Genomic DNA, 21,600 nt, shown 5'->3' on the forward strand with positions numbered 1-21,600 from the left:
GGTGCATTCAACAGATATTACAATTAAGTAATGGAAAAAGCCAGTCTCTAAACTTACTCTTCAAATTGTCTCTGCATGATGGCTGGCTTTCAGTGGAAAGAGACTCTTGCAGTAAGATTTTGTAATTGCTCTATTTTATCTTTTACATTGAATCAGATATTCCCTAGTTTAGTCTACCATTTTCCAGTTTTCACTGAAATTTGCTCAATGACCTTAGAAACAAACATCTGATCCCATCCAAATCCTCTTCTCTATGAAATCATTCTACGGGAGCAACAACCTTAGGTCATCTAGAACTTATTGTCAGAGGGAAAATGACTCTCAGTTAATTGTAGAATATTAATTTTTGACTCCAGATTGTGAAAGGAATCCTTATTTGCATTTTGCCCACCTCAACCCAAATATCTCACATTTTCTTGAAACTTACACTTTCTTATTGTTTACTACCCCATTTCTTGTCTTAGTCTTAGTCTCTAGACTTTTCTTAAGCACAAAAAGTGAATTTAAGGGAAAATGTTGTGATATATCTTACAAGTAATGGAAAATTTGAATATCTGGCATGATAGAAGACGAAAACAAACGCAGCTCAGAGATCCCAAGAGCAGGAGTTTGTATCGCTTCATCCTTATGCTCTGTCACTAAAATGACGGTCCCGTATTCTCAATCCTTTCATTTATCAGTTCATATTATTTAAAGATAATAAAAAAGACCATGATCACATATTGATCCAACTGTTTACCCAAACCAGTAAATTAAAACAAGGAAGGCAGGATTACTCAGTGAAAACATGGTTGTGAGAATTGCCCCCAATTCACCTATGCCCTGGACATGCAATGTAGATGTTAAAAACTATAGTATGGAATGTCTAAGGAATATTTCAACAATCACACTTAGGGATGATAGAACATTGTATAGCTGCTGTTCAATTCCTGGTGCCTATTGTTATAACTTTATTAAGTTAAATATTTCCAAAGAACTCCCTTTTTAAGTCTCCACACCACCTGGACTATGATGTTGGTTATTCTCACGTGATATGATTTAATAAATAAAAACTTAGACTTTAAGAAATGAAGTATTTGCCTATTGTGTGATTCTTACCTCATTAATAAGGCCAGACTACATGTCTCTATATAGGTATAGGTTTCATCTGAAGGGAATGGAAATTTCCACTGCTAATTAGATCAAAGTAAGCAGATTGGATTACCCTCATATCTCAGATCAAACCAAGAAACGTTAATGCCTCCATCTTCAGTATATGACTTGAGATACCACCTCTACTTCATCCAGAAGAAGGCATTAGTGTTCCAGGATTGACATCTTTCAGATTCTCCTTATTATGGGTTGGAACAATCTTGGGTCTAGCCTCACCCAGGGTCACCTTATCATCACAGCAATGATATTCTTTATTAAATGACCATGGGTTTGATGTCATATGGGTTACATTTGTCACAGTAAAACTAAGACCAATATTAAGCCCCAGAGTCCTCCATCATTTTTCTTCTAAAAGGGGAAAAAAGGCTTCACCTCATTATTATCACCACTGATCCCTTCAGAAAATCCTTAAGTATTACAAGCTGTCAAGCCTATGGCTGTGGCTATAAGCTTTCCAAAATTCAAATTTTGCTTGAATGTTCAAATCTTATTGTTGTTGACAATTACTGTCAGTTGTTTCCCTTGAAAGTTCACCTCATTCATTTTCAAGAAACTGCCTAATACTCAAGTCTGAAAAACCATAGTTTTTCTGACATTCTTTCAAGTAAAAATGATGTTCCATGAAAAAAGCAGCTAATTCAGTGCACAACTCAAATGACTGTGCAAGTATTTTCTTTCAAGGCAGCCATTGTATTAAGCTATGCAGTAGAAGTGCTTTGTGCACTGTTCATATTACATGGAATTTTTTTTTTTGTCTTTTGTCTTTTTTGTTGTTGTTGTTGTTGTTGCTATTTCTTGGGCCACTCCCACGGCATATGGAGGTTCCCAGGCTAGGGGTTGAATGGGAGCTGTAGCCACCGGCCTACGCCAGAGCCACAGCAACACGGGATCCGAGCCGCGTCTGCAACCTACACCACAGCTCACGGCAACGCCGGATCCTTAACCCAGTGAGCAAGGGCAGGGACCGAACCCACAACCTCATGGTTCCTAGTCGGATTCGTTAACCACTGCGCCACGACGGGAACTCCCCCATATTACATGGAATTTTAACAAGATATGTACCCAAGCATCAAGATTTAATAAAATTATAATTTTATTATAAATAAGGACTCCATTAAGGATCTTTTATTTTTATTTTTAAATTTTTTTAAATTTATTTTTTCCCACACCTGTGGCATGCAGAAGTTTCTAGGCCAGGGAATTGAACCCAGGCCACAGCAGAGACATAAGCCACAGCAGTGACAACACTGGATCCTTTAACCACTAGGCCATCAGGGAACTCAAAGGTGGCCTATTTATTACTTTTTAAATTTTTATTTATTTTTTTAATAGCTGCAATTGCAGCATGTAGTTGTTCTCAGACTAGGGGTCAAATTGGAGCTGCAGCTAAGGCCTACGCCACAGCCACAGCAACACCAGATCTGAGCCACATCTACAACCTATGTTGTAGCTTGCAACAATGCTGGATCCTGAACCCATTGAGCTAGGCCAGGGATCAAACCTGCATCCTCACAGAGACAACATTGGGTCCTTAACCCACTGAGCCACAGTGGGAACTCTCTAAGGACCTTTTAAAATGAAACTGGATTACAAAATTTGTTGAATGTGTAGCTATAAAGAAACCAATCACCTTGGGGACACTGTCTTGATCTATGCTGAGACAATAGCAGTTTTATCCACCATTGCTTTTGCACCACTACTGCAAATGTCGACCTAGTAAAAATACCAAGTAAAATGTTAATATTATTTTGAAAATAATTCAGAAATCAATCACTTTGGGAACACTGTCTTGATCTATGCTGAGACAATAGCAGTTTTACCCATTGTTGCTTTTGCACCACTACTGCAAATATCAACCTAGTAAAAATACAAAGTAGAATGTTAACATTATTTTGAAAATAATTCTGATCCTACAGTTTCAGGGACCTGTAGTGATCTGTGAACTACACATTAGAAGCACTGATGTATACAAACTGATTCCAAGTCTGTATAAAGATACAGTGATGTGACATAATAAATATCTGAATTTTCATTGACTTTCAATTGCAGGAGACATTTTTTTTTCTTTTTGCCATTTCTTGGGCCACTCCTGTGGTATATGGAGTTTCCCAGGCTAGGGGTCGAATCGCAGCTGTAGCCACCGGCCTACGCCAGAGCCACAGCAATGCGGGATCTGAGCTGCGTCTGCAACCTACACCACAGCTCACGGCAACGCCGGATCCTTAACCCACTGAACAAGGCCAGGGATCGAACCAGCAACCTCATGGTTCCTAGTCGAATTCATTAACCACCAAGCCACGACGGGAACTCCTGCAGGAGACTTTTTTGACTAATGCCACAGACTTCCTATATATGGCAAATATCTTTTCATGCCAATAATATAGAAGTTCATTGCAGTTTTTTGGAGAGCTCCCGTTGTGGCTTAGCGGGTTACAAACCCGAACAGTATCCATGAGGATGCAGGTTCGATCCTTGGCCTTCCTCAGTGGGTTAAGGGGCCAGAGTTGCCGTGAGCTCTGGTGTAGGTTGTGGACACAACTGGGATCCTGAGTTGCTGTGGCTGTGGTGTAGGCCGGCAGCTGCAGCTCCAATTCAACCCCTAGCCTGAGAACTTCCATATGCCACAGGTGCAGCCCTTTAAAAAAATACACGTTGCAGTTTTCAATAGTTGCATAATATTTTACTATGTGGACTTGTCACCTATTGTTTAGCCAGTTCTGTAGTGTTAGACATTTAAGTTGCGTCTATTATTTTCTCTCTTAGAAACTGCTCAATTGAACATCCTTGATGTTTCTCTGTATACAATTATTTGAGTTATTTCCTTAGGAAAAGAGATCCTACAAGTAGAAGGGTTGGCTGAAAGGCAGGTACATCTTTAAAGCTTCTTATGCAGATTACTAAATAGCCTTCCAGATAAATCGTACCAATATATTATGCCAACCTGTTCCTTCTCTATGTGTCCCCCTCCCAGGAGTCCTATCTCTATTTCTGCCACAGCCTACCGTACACTTGCACCAAAATGAAGATTTCATGAGAGGTGGTAGGTAAGTGGACCGGGTTTGGAAAATTTCTGGAACTTCTTCCATTTTCTTCTTTCATTGCTTCAGTAGGCCAGGGAGGAGGGGAAAGATCTTCCTGCTCTTAAGTGAACTCAGGGGTAGGGGTGGGGTTCCCATACTCTTTGCTCCAAGAGACATTCTTTCTGTCACATTGCTTTTTCTCATCATAAGAAATGATGGCCTAGTGGGTTAAGGATCTGGTGTTGTAACTGCTGCCACAGCACGTGTTCGATCCCTGACCTGGGAAATTCTGCATGCTGTGGTTGAGGTAGAAAGGAGAAAGAGAGAAAGAAAGAATGAAAAGAAAGAAAGAAAGAATAAAGAAGGAGAGAAAGGAAGGAAGGGAGGAAGGAAGAAAAGAAAAGAAACGGTAACTCATTTTTGCATTACTTGGGTGCCAGAACTGCCCAAGAAAGAAGGCCTTCTCTGTCAGAACTTGCCCAACATCATACAATCCATCCTCTCTGTCGACCTACAGCCAAGTCAGCAAATCTTGGTGCCTCTTTTTCCAAAAGCATCTCATATTATCATCATTCCCTAACATTCCCTATAGTCACTACCCTATTTCACTCTTCATCATCTCATACTTCATTTATCGTAGTAACTTCCTAACAAATGCCTCCACACCTAGCCCCATCCCAGTGCCAATCCATTTTGCATATTGCCACCAGATTATTTTTCCTTTGCTAAAAATGTCCAGTAACTCCTAGAAAATGACAGGATAATATTTCAATATCTCAGCCTGGGGTGCAGGATACTCCCCAAACTTTTCTTACCTTACATTTCCACCTTTATTTCTCATCACTTCTCTTCTTACAGCTTCCATTCTGTAAGGCAAACTGGTTACCTTCCTGTCACTGGAACAGATTTCCTTCCTCCTTGCCTTTCTTCAAACCATGTCCCCTCCTGGAATGCCCTTCTGTGTTTTCTTATGCTGTCCTTCAGGGCCCAGCTTAAGTGTGCTCGTCCTCCTTGAAACTTTCTAGAAACTCCTGTTTCATTTAAACAGAAAGCATATATTTGACATGAGCAAATATCCAGGTACTGTTAGTATTTTGTATTTATGTACCTTGCCTCTCCAGCTAGATTTTAAATTCAAGAAAGAGAACAATTTTTTGTCAGTCAAAACATACAACTTTATTAATGATATACAAATGAAGTCTTTGGTGGATAAATTCAAGTCAAAACAAATGGTAGGAGTGTAGGATATTCAAGACGGACAGATTCACTGTCAATTCACATAGAAGAACCTGTAAAAATATTTCCATTCAAGCAGCATGATTAAAGTCACAAATGTGTTTTCAGTACAAGAGGACTATTTATTTGGTATTCATAAAATGGTTCCGCTTAAAGCTGGACTGTCACAGATAACATCACTCTGGATGATATATTAGTCAAAACTGGCACTGAAATGATTCCTTTACTATATGAGTGAGTGGAAAAGCAGTAACTTTCAATTTTCATTGCTTCCCAACTGCTAAACCAGACATTTCTTCCAGTCTTTGAGAGCGCACAGCCAATCAGAATTTGTCCACTAGTTTTATCACTTTCACCTTCACCAAGAGGTCATGGTGATCTGCTAAGGCTCGAATTTTCTTAACGCACACTCCAGAGGCAGTGCATAAGTAGAAAAGGGAGCCTTTATTGAATTCTCTGTAGTTGAATACTTCTGCTCTGAGATTGTCATAGATGATTTCAAACAGAGTCAGGGCATTAATAAGAATTTCTGATTCCACATAAGAATTGTAGAGGGAACTAAATGATGACGGCACTTGGGTACTGAGAAGTTTTTTTAACATATCTGGATTTTCAGCAAAATTCGAAAGTATTTTCAAAATCTCAACCTTGATTTTTCCACCTCCTTGAGATAACAAACGGAAAAAGTTTGCAATGGAATTGACAAGCAGGTGCTGGTAGTCGTTAGTAATAGTCATGTTTGTTAAAAATTTTAGTCCGACTACCTGTACTGCTGAGTTCAGGTTAGAGGCCATGATGTCATCCATCACTTTATTCATGTATACCTGAAGCCGGCCCTGATTTTCATAATTCTCACTCAGGTTATTCATGGCCATTAAGGCTTTTTCCTTAATGTGGGGATCAGTTTTGTTGATCATGTTTGCAATAATCGGAAGACCTCCCAACTTACGAATTGTGTCTTGGTTGCATGAATAGTTGGCATTGTTGCTCAGAGTGAGCAAAGCTACCTGCTGGATGAAAGGATCATCTGATTTCTGAAGCAAAGCAAGGACTTTCCTGAGATCTCGGACACCCAGAATCTCATCAATTTCATAAGGAAAGGGACGCTTCTGCATGGGAATGGGTCTTCTCCCTCTCCCTCTCTGCTGGGTCTCAGGCTCAGAGTCTGACTCTGACTCTGTGTCAGTCCACCCAGACTCTCCTTCTTCAGAATCAGGAACCTCCGCCAGGAAAGCCTGCCCCCCATTAGCGGAGGCTGCAGCAGCTGCTGCAGCCCCATCTCCAGGGCGGAAGCCCAGCCCCAATTCATCTACTTCAACTTTATTTTTCTTGCCCTTGCCCTTGCCTCCAGTCCGGGACCTGGTTCCACCCTTAGCTCCACCCTTGGGTACAGCTCCAGTAGCTGATCCAGCCTTAGGTATAGCCCCAGTATGAGCTCCAGGGGTTGCTTTCTTGGAGGCTACTACTGTTCTAGGGGACCCTGAAGTCCCAGGAGCCTCTACAGCCCCAGAAGGTGCTGCTGTCCCAGAAGGCACTGCAGCCCCAGAAGGCGCTGCTGCCCCAGAAGGCGCTGCTGCCCCAGAAGGTGCTGCTACCCTAGAAGGTGCTGCTGCCCCAGAAGTTGCTGCAGCCCTAGGAGGTGCTGCAGCCCCAGACGGTGCTGCTACCCTAGTAGGCATTGCTGGTATGGGAGCCTCCACCTCCTCAGTAGGTGCTGCTGCTTCGGTAGGAGCTTGCACCCTGGGAGGCACTGCTGGAGCCCTGGGAGCCTCTGCTATGCTAGGAGCTTCTGCCAATTTAGGAGCCCCTGCCATTGTGGGGGCCTCTGAAGCCATGGGAGCCTCTGCCTCGCAAGAAGGTGGTGCCATTGCAGAAGCCACTGTGGCTTCTGATTCAGCTTTAGGCCCAATCCCAGCCCCTTCTGCCTCCTGGGCCTGACTTCCTGCCCCAGTCTGAGCCTCAGCACTAGATGCAGCTGGGGCCACTGCTTCAGCTCCAGCCTTATCCAGAGCAGAGGCTTCATCCTGAGCCCTGTCCTCTACCCCAGTGCATACTGGGGTTGGAGGACTGAATCCTGGCCCAAGGTCAATTGTGAATCCAGCCCTTAGTCCAGCTCTAGCCCTGGCTCCAGTCCCACCCAAAGCCCTGGTCTTGGGCTTGGCTACTCTCTTTTTCATCTGGTTTCTTCCCCTGGCATATTTGTAGACACAGTACCAGGCGCTGGCCCCGATCACTATCCCAGCGGCCACACAGCCAGCATCCCGAACTCTGCTCATGGCGCAGCTGGAGTAATTCTATGATCCAGGGCGTGGAGCTGGCGTGCTCAAGTGTGGTGTGTTCACGTCAAGGCGAGGCTCTTCAGCTCAGGCTCACAAGTTCTGCAGAGGCTGCAAGCCAAAGAGGACCTGGGGTAAAGGAGAAAAAGGAGGCTTAGGGGTCTGGCTCACTTCTTGTTAACCATGATTCGCTAGAGGAGAGTTTGGGGACATAATGCTTGGTAGGCAGGCTAGTACCCAGATAAAGGTGTCAAGGCCTGTGTGAGCTGATTCAGGACTCTGGTTGTCCAATGTTTTCTACATCTTCATCCCTACACTGCCCTGCCCAATGTCAACATACCCAGCACCTAAACATGGAAGAAGACCATATAGATTTCAAGAAAGCTTGTGGAAAGCCAGAAAGAACTCAAGATTCTGCTCTGATTCCATCACCCCCCTCCCAAAGGTCCCCATATGATGCTCATACATGTACCAACCTGATGGGAACGGGAGCAAGTGTGCTATTTTCCACCAGGCCTGTAGTTGTGCAGGGCCCAAAAGACAGACTGACCTGCGGAGATATCCCAGAAAGGGTGTTTGGGGGCTTTTGATAGATGGATTCCTTTCCTGATTTGAACCCCTATGGTCAAGTTCCCCCCTCCCCCTGGGGCTACTCTTTTCCTCTATATCTCTTTCTCCTCAAACCCTTGTTTAAGAAAGCAAATGCCACACCTCTTGTGCTGCACTAAAAAGGACAGGCCCAAAGCAAGAGTGTCTTTAAAGAGGGAGAAGATAGGGGCCCCCGTTTCTGTCCCAATTTTGGGTCTGGTTTCTGCCACACCCACCCAGGGGCTTCCCAGACAGTTCCCACCCCCCAACACTGACCTCCACAGGTTCAGGGCTGTCTCTCCTTCCTTCACTTCAGTTAGGGCTTCATCCTAAAGACAGACTGAAGGGCAGAAATACAGACAGCAGACGTTGGAGACTTAAGAGTCTGGTGGATGGAACCGACCCAAGACTGGAGTCCCCAGTTGCTTTTTAGCATTCACAGTAACAGAATGACAAATGGTTCCATCTCTCCATTCCCTCAACTCTTCTCACCCCTCCCCTCCCACTCCAACCCCTGCCCCCGCGCAGACTCCCCAGACTCTCAACCCCTCCTTCCCTTTGCCCCGCCTCCGTCCGCCATTTCTCGACCGACGGCCACACCCCTTCTCCTGCACCGGAGAGGGAGGGGAGGGGAGGGGAGGGGGGGGAAGGGGAGGGGAGGGGGGGGAAGGGGAGGGGAGGGGGGGGAAAGGGGAGGGGGGGGAAAGGGGAGGGGCGGGGCGGGGCGGGGCGGGGCGGGGCGGGGGTACTGCGAAGCCTGGGGATTATGGCCAAACAATCTAGCGCCTCATTTTTCAGTCCCCAGCCCCCAGGCATGGCATCAACCTGCAGAACTTGGACCCAATGTTTGCCCTTTGGGTTTGAGGGTCATGATTTTTCACTGTTTCTCCGCTCTGGGCTCCGCCTCCCACCCCCCATCGCGATCCCCAGTTAACCGCCATTTGTCCCACCAGCGTACCTGAACTCCTTTTTCAGGACTGAAAAAACGGGGGTGAAGGGCTGTGTGGGCCGGAGGTGTCTGGAAAGCAACCTGGGACTTAGCACCGCGGTTTAATACCAGATTCTCTCAGGGTATCCCCTCCTCTGAAGCCCAGACAGAGCTAGACCTCCCACCTCCCCTACAAAGGCTGGCACAACCATTTCCCAGCGCCCCCAAATAATGAGGGGCCGACGTGGGGGAGGGGAGCGGGAGGGGGCGGTGGTCGGGAGAGGTATCTGCAAAGTGAGAATGGGGGTGAACAGGCCTGAACGTTTCCTAACTGCGTACCCTTCCAATCACCCTTTTCCCAGCTTCCCCACTGGCCTTATACGCGCTGCCACGTTTATTTCTCTTCCCTTTTCCTCTCAAAACAGGACGGGATGTGGGGTGCGGGGCCTGAGTGTCAAAAACAAAACAAACAAATAAATAAAACACTGGCTGGGAGAGGAAGTAAACGGATTCTCCACAAGTATATCAGCATCTTTACGTTCCCCCCTCCCATCTCCCCGCCGCCCACCAAAATGAGCTGCGACTGAGCGCGGGGGTCCAGAGAGCCGGCCGGGGGCGGGTGAGGCGCAGACACCCGCGGCTTCAGACTCCCTCATCTCTGGGCTACCCCCAATCAGGGATGCCAGGCCATGCCCACCCTCACACCCACCTGCCCGGACCTGGGGGAATTTTCTCCTCCTCCTCCTCGCCTGGGTTAAACGCACGGCAGTGCGCAGCGCAAGAGAGTTGGTACCCAGAGGAGGACGGAGGACGGCGGTCAGGGCTTTAAGTATCTTTGCCCACGTCAGCCCCCGGTCACGTGAGGGCTGCATCGCCAGTAAGCTTGGGCCCCCAATTTCCACTCCCACCAAGAGCAAGCGCCCCCTCCTTTACCCCCACTCCCACGTCACCCCACCCATCAGGTCCTGTCACTCATTTTTTTTGTCTTTGTAGTCCTAGAGGCCAAAAGCAGCCCTTTCTCCCTGTGTCAGAATTTGCCTTTCTCTGATTACGGGGGAAGGGATGCATCTTCTTGGAGGGCTATTGACAATTTTTACCTTTTTTTTGGTTAGGGAATTGTCTCATCCTTTCCTGAGCAACTGGACACTCTCCCCTAGTTCCACCTCCAACCACCCCCCACCTGCTAGTACCCACCATTTACCTTGCACTTGGGCCCCTGCTCCAATATAAGTAAGAGATGGAATGACAGAAAGGAGACAAGGAGTGGCAGTGGGGTCTTGTGTAATACTTTTCCGTTTTGTTTTTAAAGCAATTCACCACCCTTTATTATTATAATAAGAAAATACAACAAAACAAGTGTTCAGTGTGGGAAGCAGTAACCAAAAAATAAATAAATAAATAAATAAAATAAAATAAAAAAATAAATAAAAGAGTAGGAGTGTTTTTTTTTTTTGTCTCTTTGTCTTTTTTGTTGTTGTTGTTGTTGCTATTTCTTGGGCCGCTCCCACCGCATATGGAGGTTCCCAGGCTAGGGGTTGAATGGGAGCTGTAGCCACCGGCCTACACCAGAGCCACAGCAACGCGGGATCCGAGCCGCGTCTGCAACCTACACCACAGCTCACGGCAACGCCGGATCCTTAACCCACTGAGCAAGGGCAGGGACCGAACCCGCAACCTCATGGTTCCCAGTCGGATTCGTTAACCACTGCGCCATGACGGGAACTCCAGGAGTGTTTTTTAAAAAAGATTTCCCACTAATACTGGAAGGCATCATTAATTTTGATTAATTTTTACCACGTAGAAAATGAACTCTATTGGTCATGTAGGAAATAGTTTTCAAAACATGCTAAGGTATTTGAATATTTTAAAATGGAATTTTTTCTCAACAAGATAAGCGTGTTTCCATACGATCTGTAAATTGATCCGTGGAGACATGTTCAGTTGTCTGATCTTATTTATTTTGGACAGAAAATATGCTACTTTTCCTCCTTCCGGGACAGCTTTTAAGTTGGATAAATAAATGGTCCCGTCTTGTTCCGTTAGAGAAACACATTTATTTACTGTTCTTAAACCACTGCTGACTGCTGTGTGAACCTCTTTTAATTTGATGGCTGTAACCATGACAGTTTTAACACCTGTCCCTGAATTGAGTTCCAGTTTTGTGATTCAGCTCTGGGCAAAAGAAAGAGCTGTCCCACCAAGGAAATGATGTGAGGGATGCAGAGATGGTCAAACCCTTCCAGTCCTGCCAAGAGGGGAGGGAGGAAGGTGCTGCTCTCCCACCTCTCCTATATTCCAAAGCCTCTCATTCCCTGTGTTCTAGCACCTGCCTCTGTTGCTCATCCCAAAAGTACACATGGACAGAGGACCAAGGTGGTAAGTGTCACCTTTACTGAGGTGACTAACCTGAGTAAATGCCTTTGGCTTCTCTCTCTCTCCCTCAAATTCCCACAGAGATAACTCAGGGATACACAGAAGAGATTGCTGTTACCAACCTACCCCTGAAGCTGCTGGTTTCCAGGAAGATTGCTGGGGGAAGCACCCAGGCCTGCTTGCTCTGCTCTGCCCTTATTCAAGGTTATTAACCTTGCTCCTGACGTTGTCTGCTGCTACCACCTAGCCTGAGAGGTGCAGCTTGCTGGCCTCTCTCCTCTGACCTCCTTACCTCAGAGCACTCAGGAAGAACCCAACCTTGTTGCAGGGTCACAGCCCGAATCCCACGCCCACCTTGGTGCCCCCTCAGCCAAAAGTATGCCTGGGCTCAAGGGACTCTCCCCACTGACCATATTGATTAACCTACAGTAGGCATTCTCAGCTGGCCACCTCTGTGTTCTACGTGAAACTGTATGGAAGGTTTTGTTAGTGTATGTGTGATTAAGTGCATTTGGGGGCAGGATACAGTAGAAGTCATTGACCTCACCAGTTTCTCAAGGGGTCTGGGATCCCTGCTCTAGATATTAAGAATCAATATGGTAGCTTACAGAGTCTGTTATATAAAGTAGTCCAGACTAGAAATATTTTGGGTTTTTTTTTTCTGGTAATAAAGGTAAAATATAAATATGATGGTTAAAAATAGTCTAACCAATAAGGAAATATATAAAGTATACAGGGAAAGTGGCTACTAGCAATTTCCAACTTTCTTTTTATGCACATATTAGTAAGTGCATTTGTGCTTATTAATCAAGTTCCAAATTGAACAACAATCAACAAATAATAAGCATTTGGGATTGGGATTGTAATTGCAGTAAATCTGCAGATTAATTTGAGGCACATTAGCATCTTAAAACTGAGACTTCCCCTCTAGGAATGTGATGTGTCTCCATTTTTCTCAGATCTATTTTTATGTTTGATAATCAAATGTTATAAGTTTCTTCACCTAAGTAATTCCTATTACTTGTTAGATTTTTTTCCTAGGTATTTAATCGTTCCTGTGGCTGAAATGCTATTCCTTTCTGCAACTACAATTTCTTTTTTTTTTTTTGTCTTTTTGCCTTTTCTAGGGCTGCTCCCACGGCATATGGAGGTTCCCAGGCTAGGGGTGGAATCGCAGCTGTAGCCACCGGCCTACACCAGAGCCACAGCAACGTGGGATCCGAGCCGCGTCTGCGACCTACGCCACAGCTCACGGCAACGCCGGATCCCTAACCCACTGAGCAAGGCCAGAGACAGAACCCGCAACCTCATGGTTCCTAGTCGGATTCGTTAACCACTACGCCACGACGGGAACTCCTGCAACTACAATTTCTGATAGGTAAGCTTCTGCTTAAGGAAAATGTTCTACTACTATATATTTATTTATGTATTTATTATATATTCATGTATTATTATATGACAAATTTATTAGTCTAATAGTTTTCAAGTGACACCTTTGGTTTTTTGAGCTATGTATACTTAACCATCTTTAAATGATGATATTTTACATTTCTTCCTTTCCAATATTTATAACATTTTTGTCCTTTCTTTTTCTGCATGTGCTGTACTGACTAGACCTTCCACAACTATGTTGACTAATGGTGCTGCTTGAGAGCCTCCTGATCTTGTTCTGGAAGAAAATGGGAATACCTGTTATGTGTCAACATTTAATGTAACTTTTTTTTTTTTTTTGGTCTTTTTGCCATTTTCTTGGGCCGCTCCCACGGCATATGGAGGTTCCCAGGCTAGGGGTCGAATCGCAGCTGTAGCCGCTGGCCTACACCAGAGCCACAGCAACGCGGGATCTGAGCCGCGTCTGCGACCTATGCCACAGTTCATGGCAACGCCGGATCCTTAACCCACTGAGCAAGGCCAGGGATCGAACCCGAAACCTCATGGTTCCTAGTCGGATTCATTAACCACTAAGCCACGACGGGGACTCCAGACATTTAATGTAACTTTTGCTGTTTCTAATATTGTATCCTTTTTCAAGGTTAGTTTTACTTATGTTTACCAGTGCCACACAAAAACTAGTAGAAAGAATTAATATCAGTGAGTAGATGTAAGTCATATATTCTGTGGTCTTGGTAGCCCATAGGAGTGAGGAATCTCCTAGGTCAGAACCTCTGGTATAGTCTTCATCAGACTAAGGATATTTTCTTTTATACTTAATTTAATTTAACAAAGAATAATTCATTAAATTATATATACAATTCTTTAAATTATGTATGTATAATATATATATATATATATAAAATTTTGCTTTACTGCATAAACAAAATTTCCACCTATTCCTATTTTACTCATAGGTGTGTTTTTTTTAAATTTAGGACTGGCTGATTCAGTTTATCAAATGCTTTGTAAGATTTATTGTCTCCTTCAGTTTGCTGTTGCAGTTAATGATGTAGATAAACCTGTCTCCCTGTCATTCTAGTCTCTCTATAATTTATTCTTAATGCATCCCTCAAGTTCAAACTCCCCATCCACTTCCCCTTGTTTAGAGTAAGTGCAAAATGTCCTTACTACAACTGACAAGGCCCTACTCTCTTCACACCTTATTACACGATGTAAGATAATATGAGAAAAAGAGTGTGTGTGTGTGTGCGTGTGTATGCATATGACTGGGTCGCTTCACACATATGTAGGTGTATATATACACTCATATATATATATATATATATATATATATATATATATATATATGCTGTACAGCAGAAATTGGGGCAACATTGTAAATCAACTATACTTTTTTAAAAAAATTAAAAAAACCCTAAAAAATGGAAAAAACAAGCAAAACCTTATTACCTTTCTGCTTTGTCTTCTACTGCTTTCTCTCCAGGTCAGCGATCCTGGCCTCCTTGATGTTTCTGGAACATTCTGGGCTTGTTACCTTCACAGAGCCTTTATATTTACTTGTCTTCTTGCCTGGAATATTCTTTCCCCGTATATCACCACACTTAGATCCCTCACTGATTTCAGGTCTTTACTCAAATGTCACCTTTCTAGTGATTCCTTCTCTGGCCACCCTATCTGAAAGTTTAACCCATCTTGACTTTTCATATCTCCTTTTCCTGCTTTTAATTTTTTTATTATGTGTCACTACAATATACTATTCATATTGTTTATTTACCTTGTTTATCGTTTTTCTCTCTCACTGCAGTGTAAGGGCCACACAATACAGCAGGTGCTCAGTAAATATGTTGAATAAATGAATAAATAAAGGAATGGCTTTCAGACATTGCCTTTGCAACAACTTTCTTGTAGTCCAAAAATAAAGCCTAGTTGGTTATGCTATATTAACAGATTTTTAAACTCTCAGATAAATGATTAGCTAAATCAGGGTCTTGTCATGTGACAAGATGTAAAAGACATAAAGACTGCTTTGAGTGGCATGTATAAAATTCATTATGTAGAGAGAATGATCATATGATACCTGCCTTTAAAAAATAATCTTTTTTTCTTAAATAAAAATAGTTCTACCATATTTTCTGATAATAAAAATAATACACATTTGGGTAAATGAAAAAAAGAAAGAGAATTGTGCTAATGAGAAAATTTTTAAAAATCCACCCCCACTCTCTGCTTCCCTTCCTGACACCCCTTGCTCCATCCCTATTTCCTGGTATTTTCAGAACTGAAGAGGTGAAAATTAGTGGTTCCAAAGAAAAAAGGTGGAGGGAGCAGAGAAAAAGAGGGGACCATTCCCCAGGGAAGTAGTAAAATTGGCCAATAGCCCAGGAGAAAATGCGGTCCCTTTCAACGATTGTTTATGATACATGTCTCTTTGTAAACAAAGAGGACACATCTGTTGGGTGTGCAATGACTAAAAAGAGCGACAGTGTCTTGTGTGGTGGTGGTGGTGCTGGGGGATGGGAGGGGGGCGGGTCATCCTCTGCTTTGCTAATAATAGGAGGGGAAATTTGGGACCCGAACTCACCAGTGACGTCGCCTCACGTGACCAGGAGCTGGTGTGTTGAAGCCTCGGTCCAGATAGCGGTTCTTGCTCAGGTAACCAGCTCCGGATTGCCTTGGAGTGGCGTGACTGTGGGCAAAGAAGAAGGAGGACGAAGAGGAAACCCTTACCGATTCCTGTCGGTCACGGTGAGGGTGGGTGTTGGTTGGAGACTACTGGAGTGAGGGTGGGGGGTACGATTTGATTTTCGAGTTTGGAGGCGCTTCTCTGTTCCCCCACGGGTGAGACACCCGAACCCAGCCTCTTTTCCTTGTCCTGCTTTGTAAAAGGCAGATGAAATGGTTGGCGTCGGTGCCTAGAGCGGGAGGAGGTGGGGGTAGGGGAGGAATCGGTTATCAGGGAGCGGAGCAATGGGGGACTGTGAGGTGAGAGACAGGCCTGCTCACCTGAACCTACAGGGGAGGGTCCAGGTTGGAACCCTTTTTTGGGTGTTGATGCGTTCGCCGCATTCACCAGAACCCTGAGTCCCCACTGTGTCCTGTTTGTTCCGGTCTGGTTCTGGCTTTGGTTTGTCCCTGTCTGCCGGGCCATCGATCAGAGGTGGGTTGATGATGCAAAAGAAAAAGAAGCTCAACGCCTCATTTCCTTCTTCCTTCTCCCACCCCCTACACCCCCGCCCCTTAGATACAGCTTGCAGTTTCAGACTCCGCATCTGACCGGTTCTCACTAGCCTTTGAGAGAAAGGAGACCCCTGAGATACTCGCTCCTGCTGCGACATGGGCCGTGCTCAGAATTTGGGCTTGATGGCTACGGGCCTGGTGGTCGGGGCTGGCTCCTGGTACTACATATACCGACTGACGTTTGGTGGAGAGCAGAACAAGAAGAGACCAGCTGATTCGAAAGACATTAATCCTGCCTACAAAAAGTTTAGAAAATACAGGAAACTGTAAGGAAGAAAATAAGAAATAAACCACAGATAATTAACTAAGCCTTGTCTTTCTATCTGTGTAAGAATGTGGATGTGTGTATTTAACATTATTGCAATTATGCTGGGTATGATCCGGAATTATTTTTTTCAGGTTACATTGCAGGGGTATGCCTTTTGTTAGTAAACAAATGTGCTTCATAAATCAGTCTTTTAACATGTTATTTCATTAACATAATAGTCATAATCTTCTTTTGTTGGTCTTTCAGATGGGAAAGAAATATTACATGCCTTATTTTCTAAAAAATAACTGTAGGGGAAGTCTACATAGACTTTTCTGGGGGGAGGGCTGCACCGTGGCATATGGAAGTCCCCAGGCTGGGGGTCGAATCAGAGCTGCAGCTGCTGGCCTACACCACAGATCACATACACCACAGCTCACAGCAATGCTGGATCCCCAACCCACTGATGAAGGCCAGGGATCGAACCCACATTCTCATGGATACTAGTAGGATTCATTTCCACTGTGCTGCAATGGGAACTCCATACATAGACTTATGAGAGGATGTCTTTCCACACCAGTTATAGCTGTGATACACATCATTCCAGTCTCCAGAAGGACCAGTTAGGCAGCTTTTGTGCCATGCTTGGGAAAGAGGGCATAGGAATTTGGTGAGGCTGGGAGCCTCCTGGATAGTATCCAGCCTTCCAGGTACATCATGTGGCCAGTAGCCTCGGGTTCCTACTCTTTCTTTTGGGTTGTCAGAAATCAGGCAAATAGTCTCATCTGCTCAAAGGGCTCAGAGAACTCTCCCTTTTTCCCTCCCATGGGAGAGGGGCTTTCTTTTTAGTGTGAGAGAAATTCCTCACTCCCTGAACTTTCTTCACCTTGGATTTGGGGGAAATAAAATCTGGGAAGTCCTGCCACACACTTTCTCTGAGGCAAAAAAGTAGAGAACTGATTGGACTGAGAAAGGGAAAGCAGAGAACCCAGATGGCTAAAGAGATGAAACAAATCGATAGTCCTGTGTCTAAAGTAGTGTTCCCTAGAAGCAGGACCATGGGGATTCTTCTGAAAGTGGTTTATTGAGGGCGTGTCCTCAGATGAAATATGTACGGAGGTGAGGGGAGCAGGATAGGACAGGGGAGAAACTAGGCATAGATGTAGTTCAGCTGAAGTGTAGCCTCATCCTGAGTTCCAGGGCAGCTCTGGGATGTGAAGGACATTAGAGAAGAGATCCATCTTGAGACAAAGGAGACAGGCTTTGGATCCACTGACTGAAAGCCTTGGCGTATGGCTGAGTTGGTGTGAGAGAGAAGGGGTTTTAGCTCTGAGGTATCCTCTGACAAGAGTGAGACTATGAATCTTTAGCAACTAATGTTCATAGCAGCTAGAGGGATGGATGTACCAGCCCAGTAAGTGAAATCTGGACAGAGCATCAATAGTGCCTACTACCTGTAGTATAACTAGCCAATCTGCATTCTTGCAATGAAATGTGCTTCCTCTCCATGTGATCCTCCCTTTAGGAAGGCTTAACTTCAGCTAACAATGCTGTGGAGTTATTTCATGAGTGCAGTCTATCAGGAAATGCCCACTTTCCCACAAACAAAACAAAAAGAGGAGAGTGTGCATACTTCTCTAATCTCCTAGTGATTGTCTCAGAAACACTCTCCCTCAGAGGATAATTTTCTCTCTGCAACCTGAATAAGAATCAAAGCCCCTCCTTCAACATACAGATTTTGAAGGGACACCTTGTAGCACATAAAAATGTGTTCTGCCTATGAGATTGGAGGCAAGTACAAAGGTTGAGGGATGTTTAGATATAGGATTGTGGTTCTGGCTTTGACAGGTGTTAAATTGACTGCCATACAACTCTCCCAAATTCTTGAGACTAGTGGATAAGTTGCTAGAGGAAGCCAGGTGTTGTTCACCTAGGCAGTCCAAGATGATGCACTCAGAGGTCAAGTGTCAAGGCAAAGGGACCTTGCTAGCCTGACAAATAGGCTGCCCATTAATTTAACTTCCATGTGGTAGCCCTGGGCTCTTGGGGATAGAAGGAGCTTTGGAGGAATTTAAACTTTGAGCCCTCATCTTAGTAATATGAAAGACAATTCAGCTTTATTTATTTTTTGTGGTTCTCCTACTCTTTGAGTGTTGTCAAAATGTGGGAGCCTGAGTATCAGAAAGGCAGGCCCATTCACATAGTCTTCTGAGACACACATTGTTTCAGATTGCAAACTCATTTCAGGTTTGAAAACTCTGGTGCTTCTGCTGTACCACAGAGGAACAGAAATCTTTGTCAAAGCTGGAGTTAAGCCTTTTGTCATGGCTGTCCTATCTGAGATTCACCACATCATTAAAGCACTCTTGGGGCAGGGCACAGGAATCCTCTTATTCAGGAGTCCCTCATTTCTTTATCTTCACTAGCCCTTTCCCAGAATAGGGGAATTTTTCTGGACTGGGGAGAATTTCCTATCTCTTTAAACCATAAGTTATCTTGCTCAACTTGACAGATGAGGTCAAGAGAGGGTAAGAAAATTAAACAAAACTCGATGGATACCTATGGGTCATTGAATAAGTTCTTTCTCATTTTAAAAACATATATCTCAGAGTTCCCATCATGGCTCAGCAGTAACAAACCCAGCTAGTATCCATGAGGATGAGGGTTCAATCCCTGGCTTCACTCAGTGGGTTAAGGATCCAGCGTTCCTGCGAGCTGTGCTGTAGGTTGCACATGTGGCTTGGATCTGGCATTGCTGTGGCTATAGCTGTGGCTGGCAGCAACAGCTTCAATTCAACCCCTAGCCTGGGAACTTGCATATGCTGCAGGTGCACCCCTAAAAAAACCCACAACCCCCCCAAAACCTGAGTATCTCATTAAAATCATTAAAAATTGATAAATTGCCCTGTAATTCAATTACTCCCCTCTCCTCTCCCTAACCAGTCTCATTTATAATTAAAAGTTATACCTTTGAATGTCATGAGATAATTAAATATTATGGCACATTATAGGATAGTAGGTAAGAGTCTGTTAAAAAATGTCCACAATGACAAGGATTCCCAAGTCCCAGCTAATGGCCTATTTTCATTCAGAGTGAGCATTTTCTCTCACAGCCATGTTTTCATAATTCAAATCAGATATAAGTTCTTTGATAAATTAGGAAACCTAACTATGTAAAGAGTGGTTGATAATGCCATCAAAATTGGGAGCCATTATCCCTTGTTTGCTTGTTTTTATAAGAACACATCAACTTGGTTGGGATGCTTTTAAACTTTGTTTATCCTACCTGTGGGTGGATAATAATGTGTAAGAAGCTTTGTGCTAAGGATAGAACTTTTGGTGATAAGGGAAAGAAAAGCCATTACTCCTGAGCTCCTTGTAATCAAAGCCTGAATTTGTGATCTGAAGTCTATGTTTTATAGCTACACACTTATAGCTCTAATAAAACCTTTATTATTGAAATTCCTGCAGCAAATATAAATGTGATATTGCAAGCTTCAACTTTTCTAGACTTAATGCCATTTTCCCCACTGAAACAAATATTTTTAGAAGGGAATTTTGAAACTGGATTCCTTTGAAATGCAAATAATGCTTCATAAGCGAGGTGTACTTGTGAGTCCTGTGAACCATTAGGTAACCATGACAACACTGACTACTAAGTGGAGAAGTGCCTTTCTGTTATCTCCATCTAAGGCCCCTCAGGGATCTGAAATCCAGAAAAACATGTTTCAGCTATTTTAGTTTTATTTTAAAGGATGAGTCTAGGGCTGGTTTACTGGTTGACCATCCAAACAATATCACATCAAGAAGGATGCTAGGGGGAGTTACTGTCATAGCTCAGCAGTAACGAACCTGACTAGTATCCATGAGGATGTGGGTTCCATCCCTGATCTTGCTCAATGGGTTAAGGATCCAGCGTTGCCATGAGCTGTGGTGTACGTCGCTGTGGCTGTGGCGCAGGTCGACAGCTATAGTTCTGATTCGACCCCTAGCCTGGGAACTTCCACATGCTGCAGGTGCAGCCATGTAAAGACAAAGAAGAAGAAGAAGGAGAAGAAGGAGAAGGAGGAGAAGAAGGATTCTAAGAATTCAACCCAATCTGCTGAAATGTGAGAATTTCTCACATGTTGTAGCAGATCAGACAGTATATTGGGAAAGGGAACTCTTACTTTACTAACCCTCTCTTACAAAGGGAACCCTTAACTGGCTCTCAGAGTCAATACCCAGAACTGACTTAACAGGCTCAAACTAGCCCTGAAACTTCCTCTTCATCTAGAAAGTACAAAGTTTATTATAGGTCATGAATACAATAGGCTTCTTAGGCACTCTTTCTCCTCCTGATGCTTGTCACAAAAGCCCTAGGATGGCAGGCTCCAGATAGTTCTGGAGCACAAACGATAAAAAATAGAAACAATAATAACAATAAATATAATGAAAGCTTGTTATGTGTTATCTATTTCAACTTGTATAAAATTTCACTGGAGGAGTTCCCTTTGTGACTCAGCGCTCAGTGGTTAAGAGCCCAACTAGGATCCATGAAGATACGGGTTTGATCCCTAGCCTCACTCAGTGGGCTAAGGATACCGCCTTGCTGTAGGTGCGGTGTAGGTCACAGATGTGGCTTGTAGCCGGTGTTGCTCTGGAAGTGCCGTAGGCTGGCAGCTATGATTCAACCCCTAGCCTGGGAATTTCCATATGCCACAGGTGCAGCCCTAAAAAGAAAAAATAATAATTAAAAAATTTCACTGGGGATAGTTATCAGTTTAGAGATGAGGGAACAATGACTCAAAACCTTAATCAACTTTACTAAGGTACCCAAAGCTAGAAATTAGTGGAGTTAGAGTTTGAACTGTCTCCAAAACCCACCTTCTTCTCCACTAGTTTATGCTGCATCTTAACGCACATGGCAAGGAAGGCCTCGCCAACAGGCTCTGGCAGACAGAACTGCACAAACAGCCTGGAAGAAGGAGGGGTAGGGGAGGAAAAAGAAACTGCCTTCCTTGAAAGAGGAGGAAAACCAAGGACTTCTCACATACAGCCCAGAGAGTACAAGGAGAGGAAAAGGATGACACACCCTCCAGAAACACAGACAAAATAAACAAGAAACCAAAGTAGTAAGGAAACAGATGATATTGACTTTGGGATGGT

The 21,600-nt window shown here is 44.1% G+C and overlaps 1 protein-coding gene and 1 long non-coding RNA gene across 5 annotated transcripts; one reads left to right on the top strand and one right to left on the bottom strand.

Annotated features, from left to right (window-relative positions):
* Positions 1-5,330: 5,330 nt before the first annotated feature.
* Positions 5,331-10,011, bottom strand: ARMCX2 (armadillo repeat containing X-linked 2). 4 transcript variants are annotated; one of them, XM_047765351.1, is made up of 6 exons: positions 9,910-10,011; positions 9,540-9,647; positions 9,231-9,249; positions 8,549-8,612; positions 8,161-8,234; positions 5,331-7,813 (listed from the first exon to the last, which is right to left on the bottom strand). In XM_047765351.1, exon 6 carries the CDS (start codon positions 7,682-7,684, stop codon positions 5,732-5,734), a length of 1,953 nt encoding a protein of 650 aa, XP_047621307.1. In that variant the 5' UTR covers positions 7,685-7,813; positions 8,161-8,234; positions 8,549-8,612; positions 9,231-9,249; positions 9,540-9,647; positions 9,910-10,011; the 3' UTR covers positions 5,331-5,731. The 4 variants fall into 4 exon arrangements, with proteins under 4 accessions (XP_047621307.1, XP_047621304.1, XP_047621303.1 ...); XM_047765348.1 differs by having other exon boundaries at positions 9,231-9,290; XM_047765347.1 differs by having other exon boundaries at positions 9,231-9,647.
* A 5,496-nt stretch (positions 10,012-15,507) lies between these two features.
* Positions 15,508-16,514, top strand: LOC125118513 (uncharacterized). The gene is made up of 2 exons (XR_007132836.1): positions 15,508-15,713; positions 16,210-16,514. It is a non-coding gene; the product is annotated as an uncharacterized LOC125118513 (long non-coding RNA).
* Positions 16,515-21,600: the final 5,086 nt, after the last annotated feature.

The sequence above is a fragment of the Phacochoerus africanus genome, chromosome X (genome assembly GCF_016906955.1).
Source record: "Phacochoerus africanus isolate WHEZ1 chromosome X, ROS_Pafr_v1, whole genome shotgun sequence".
Classification (NCBI taxonomy): Eukaryota; Metazoa; Chordata; class Mammalia; order Artiodactyla; family Suidae; genus Phacochoerus; species Phacochoerus africanus.

Coding starts and splice junctions, on each gene's coding strand:
- ARMCX2 (XM_047765351.1), bottom strand. CDS start 7,684: ATGAGCAGAGTTCGGGATGCTGGCTGTGTGGCCGCTGGGATAGTGATC.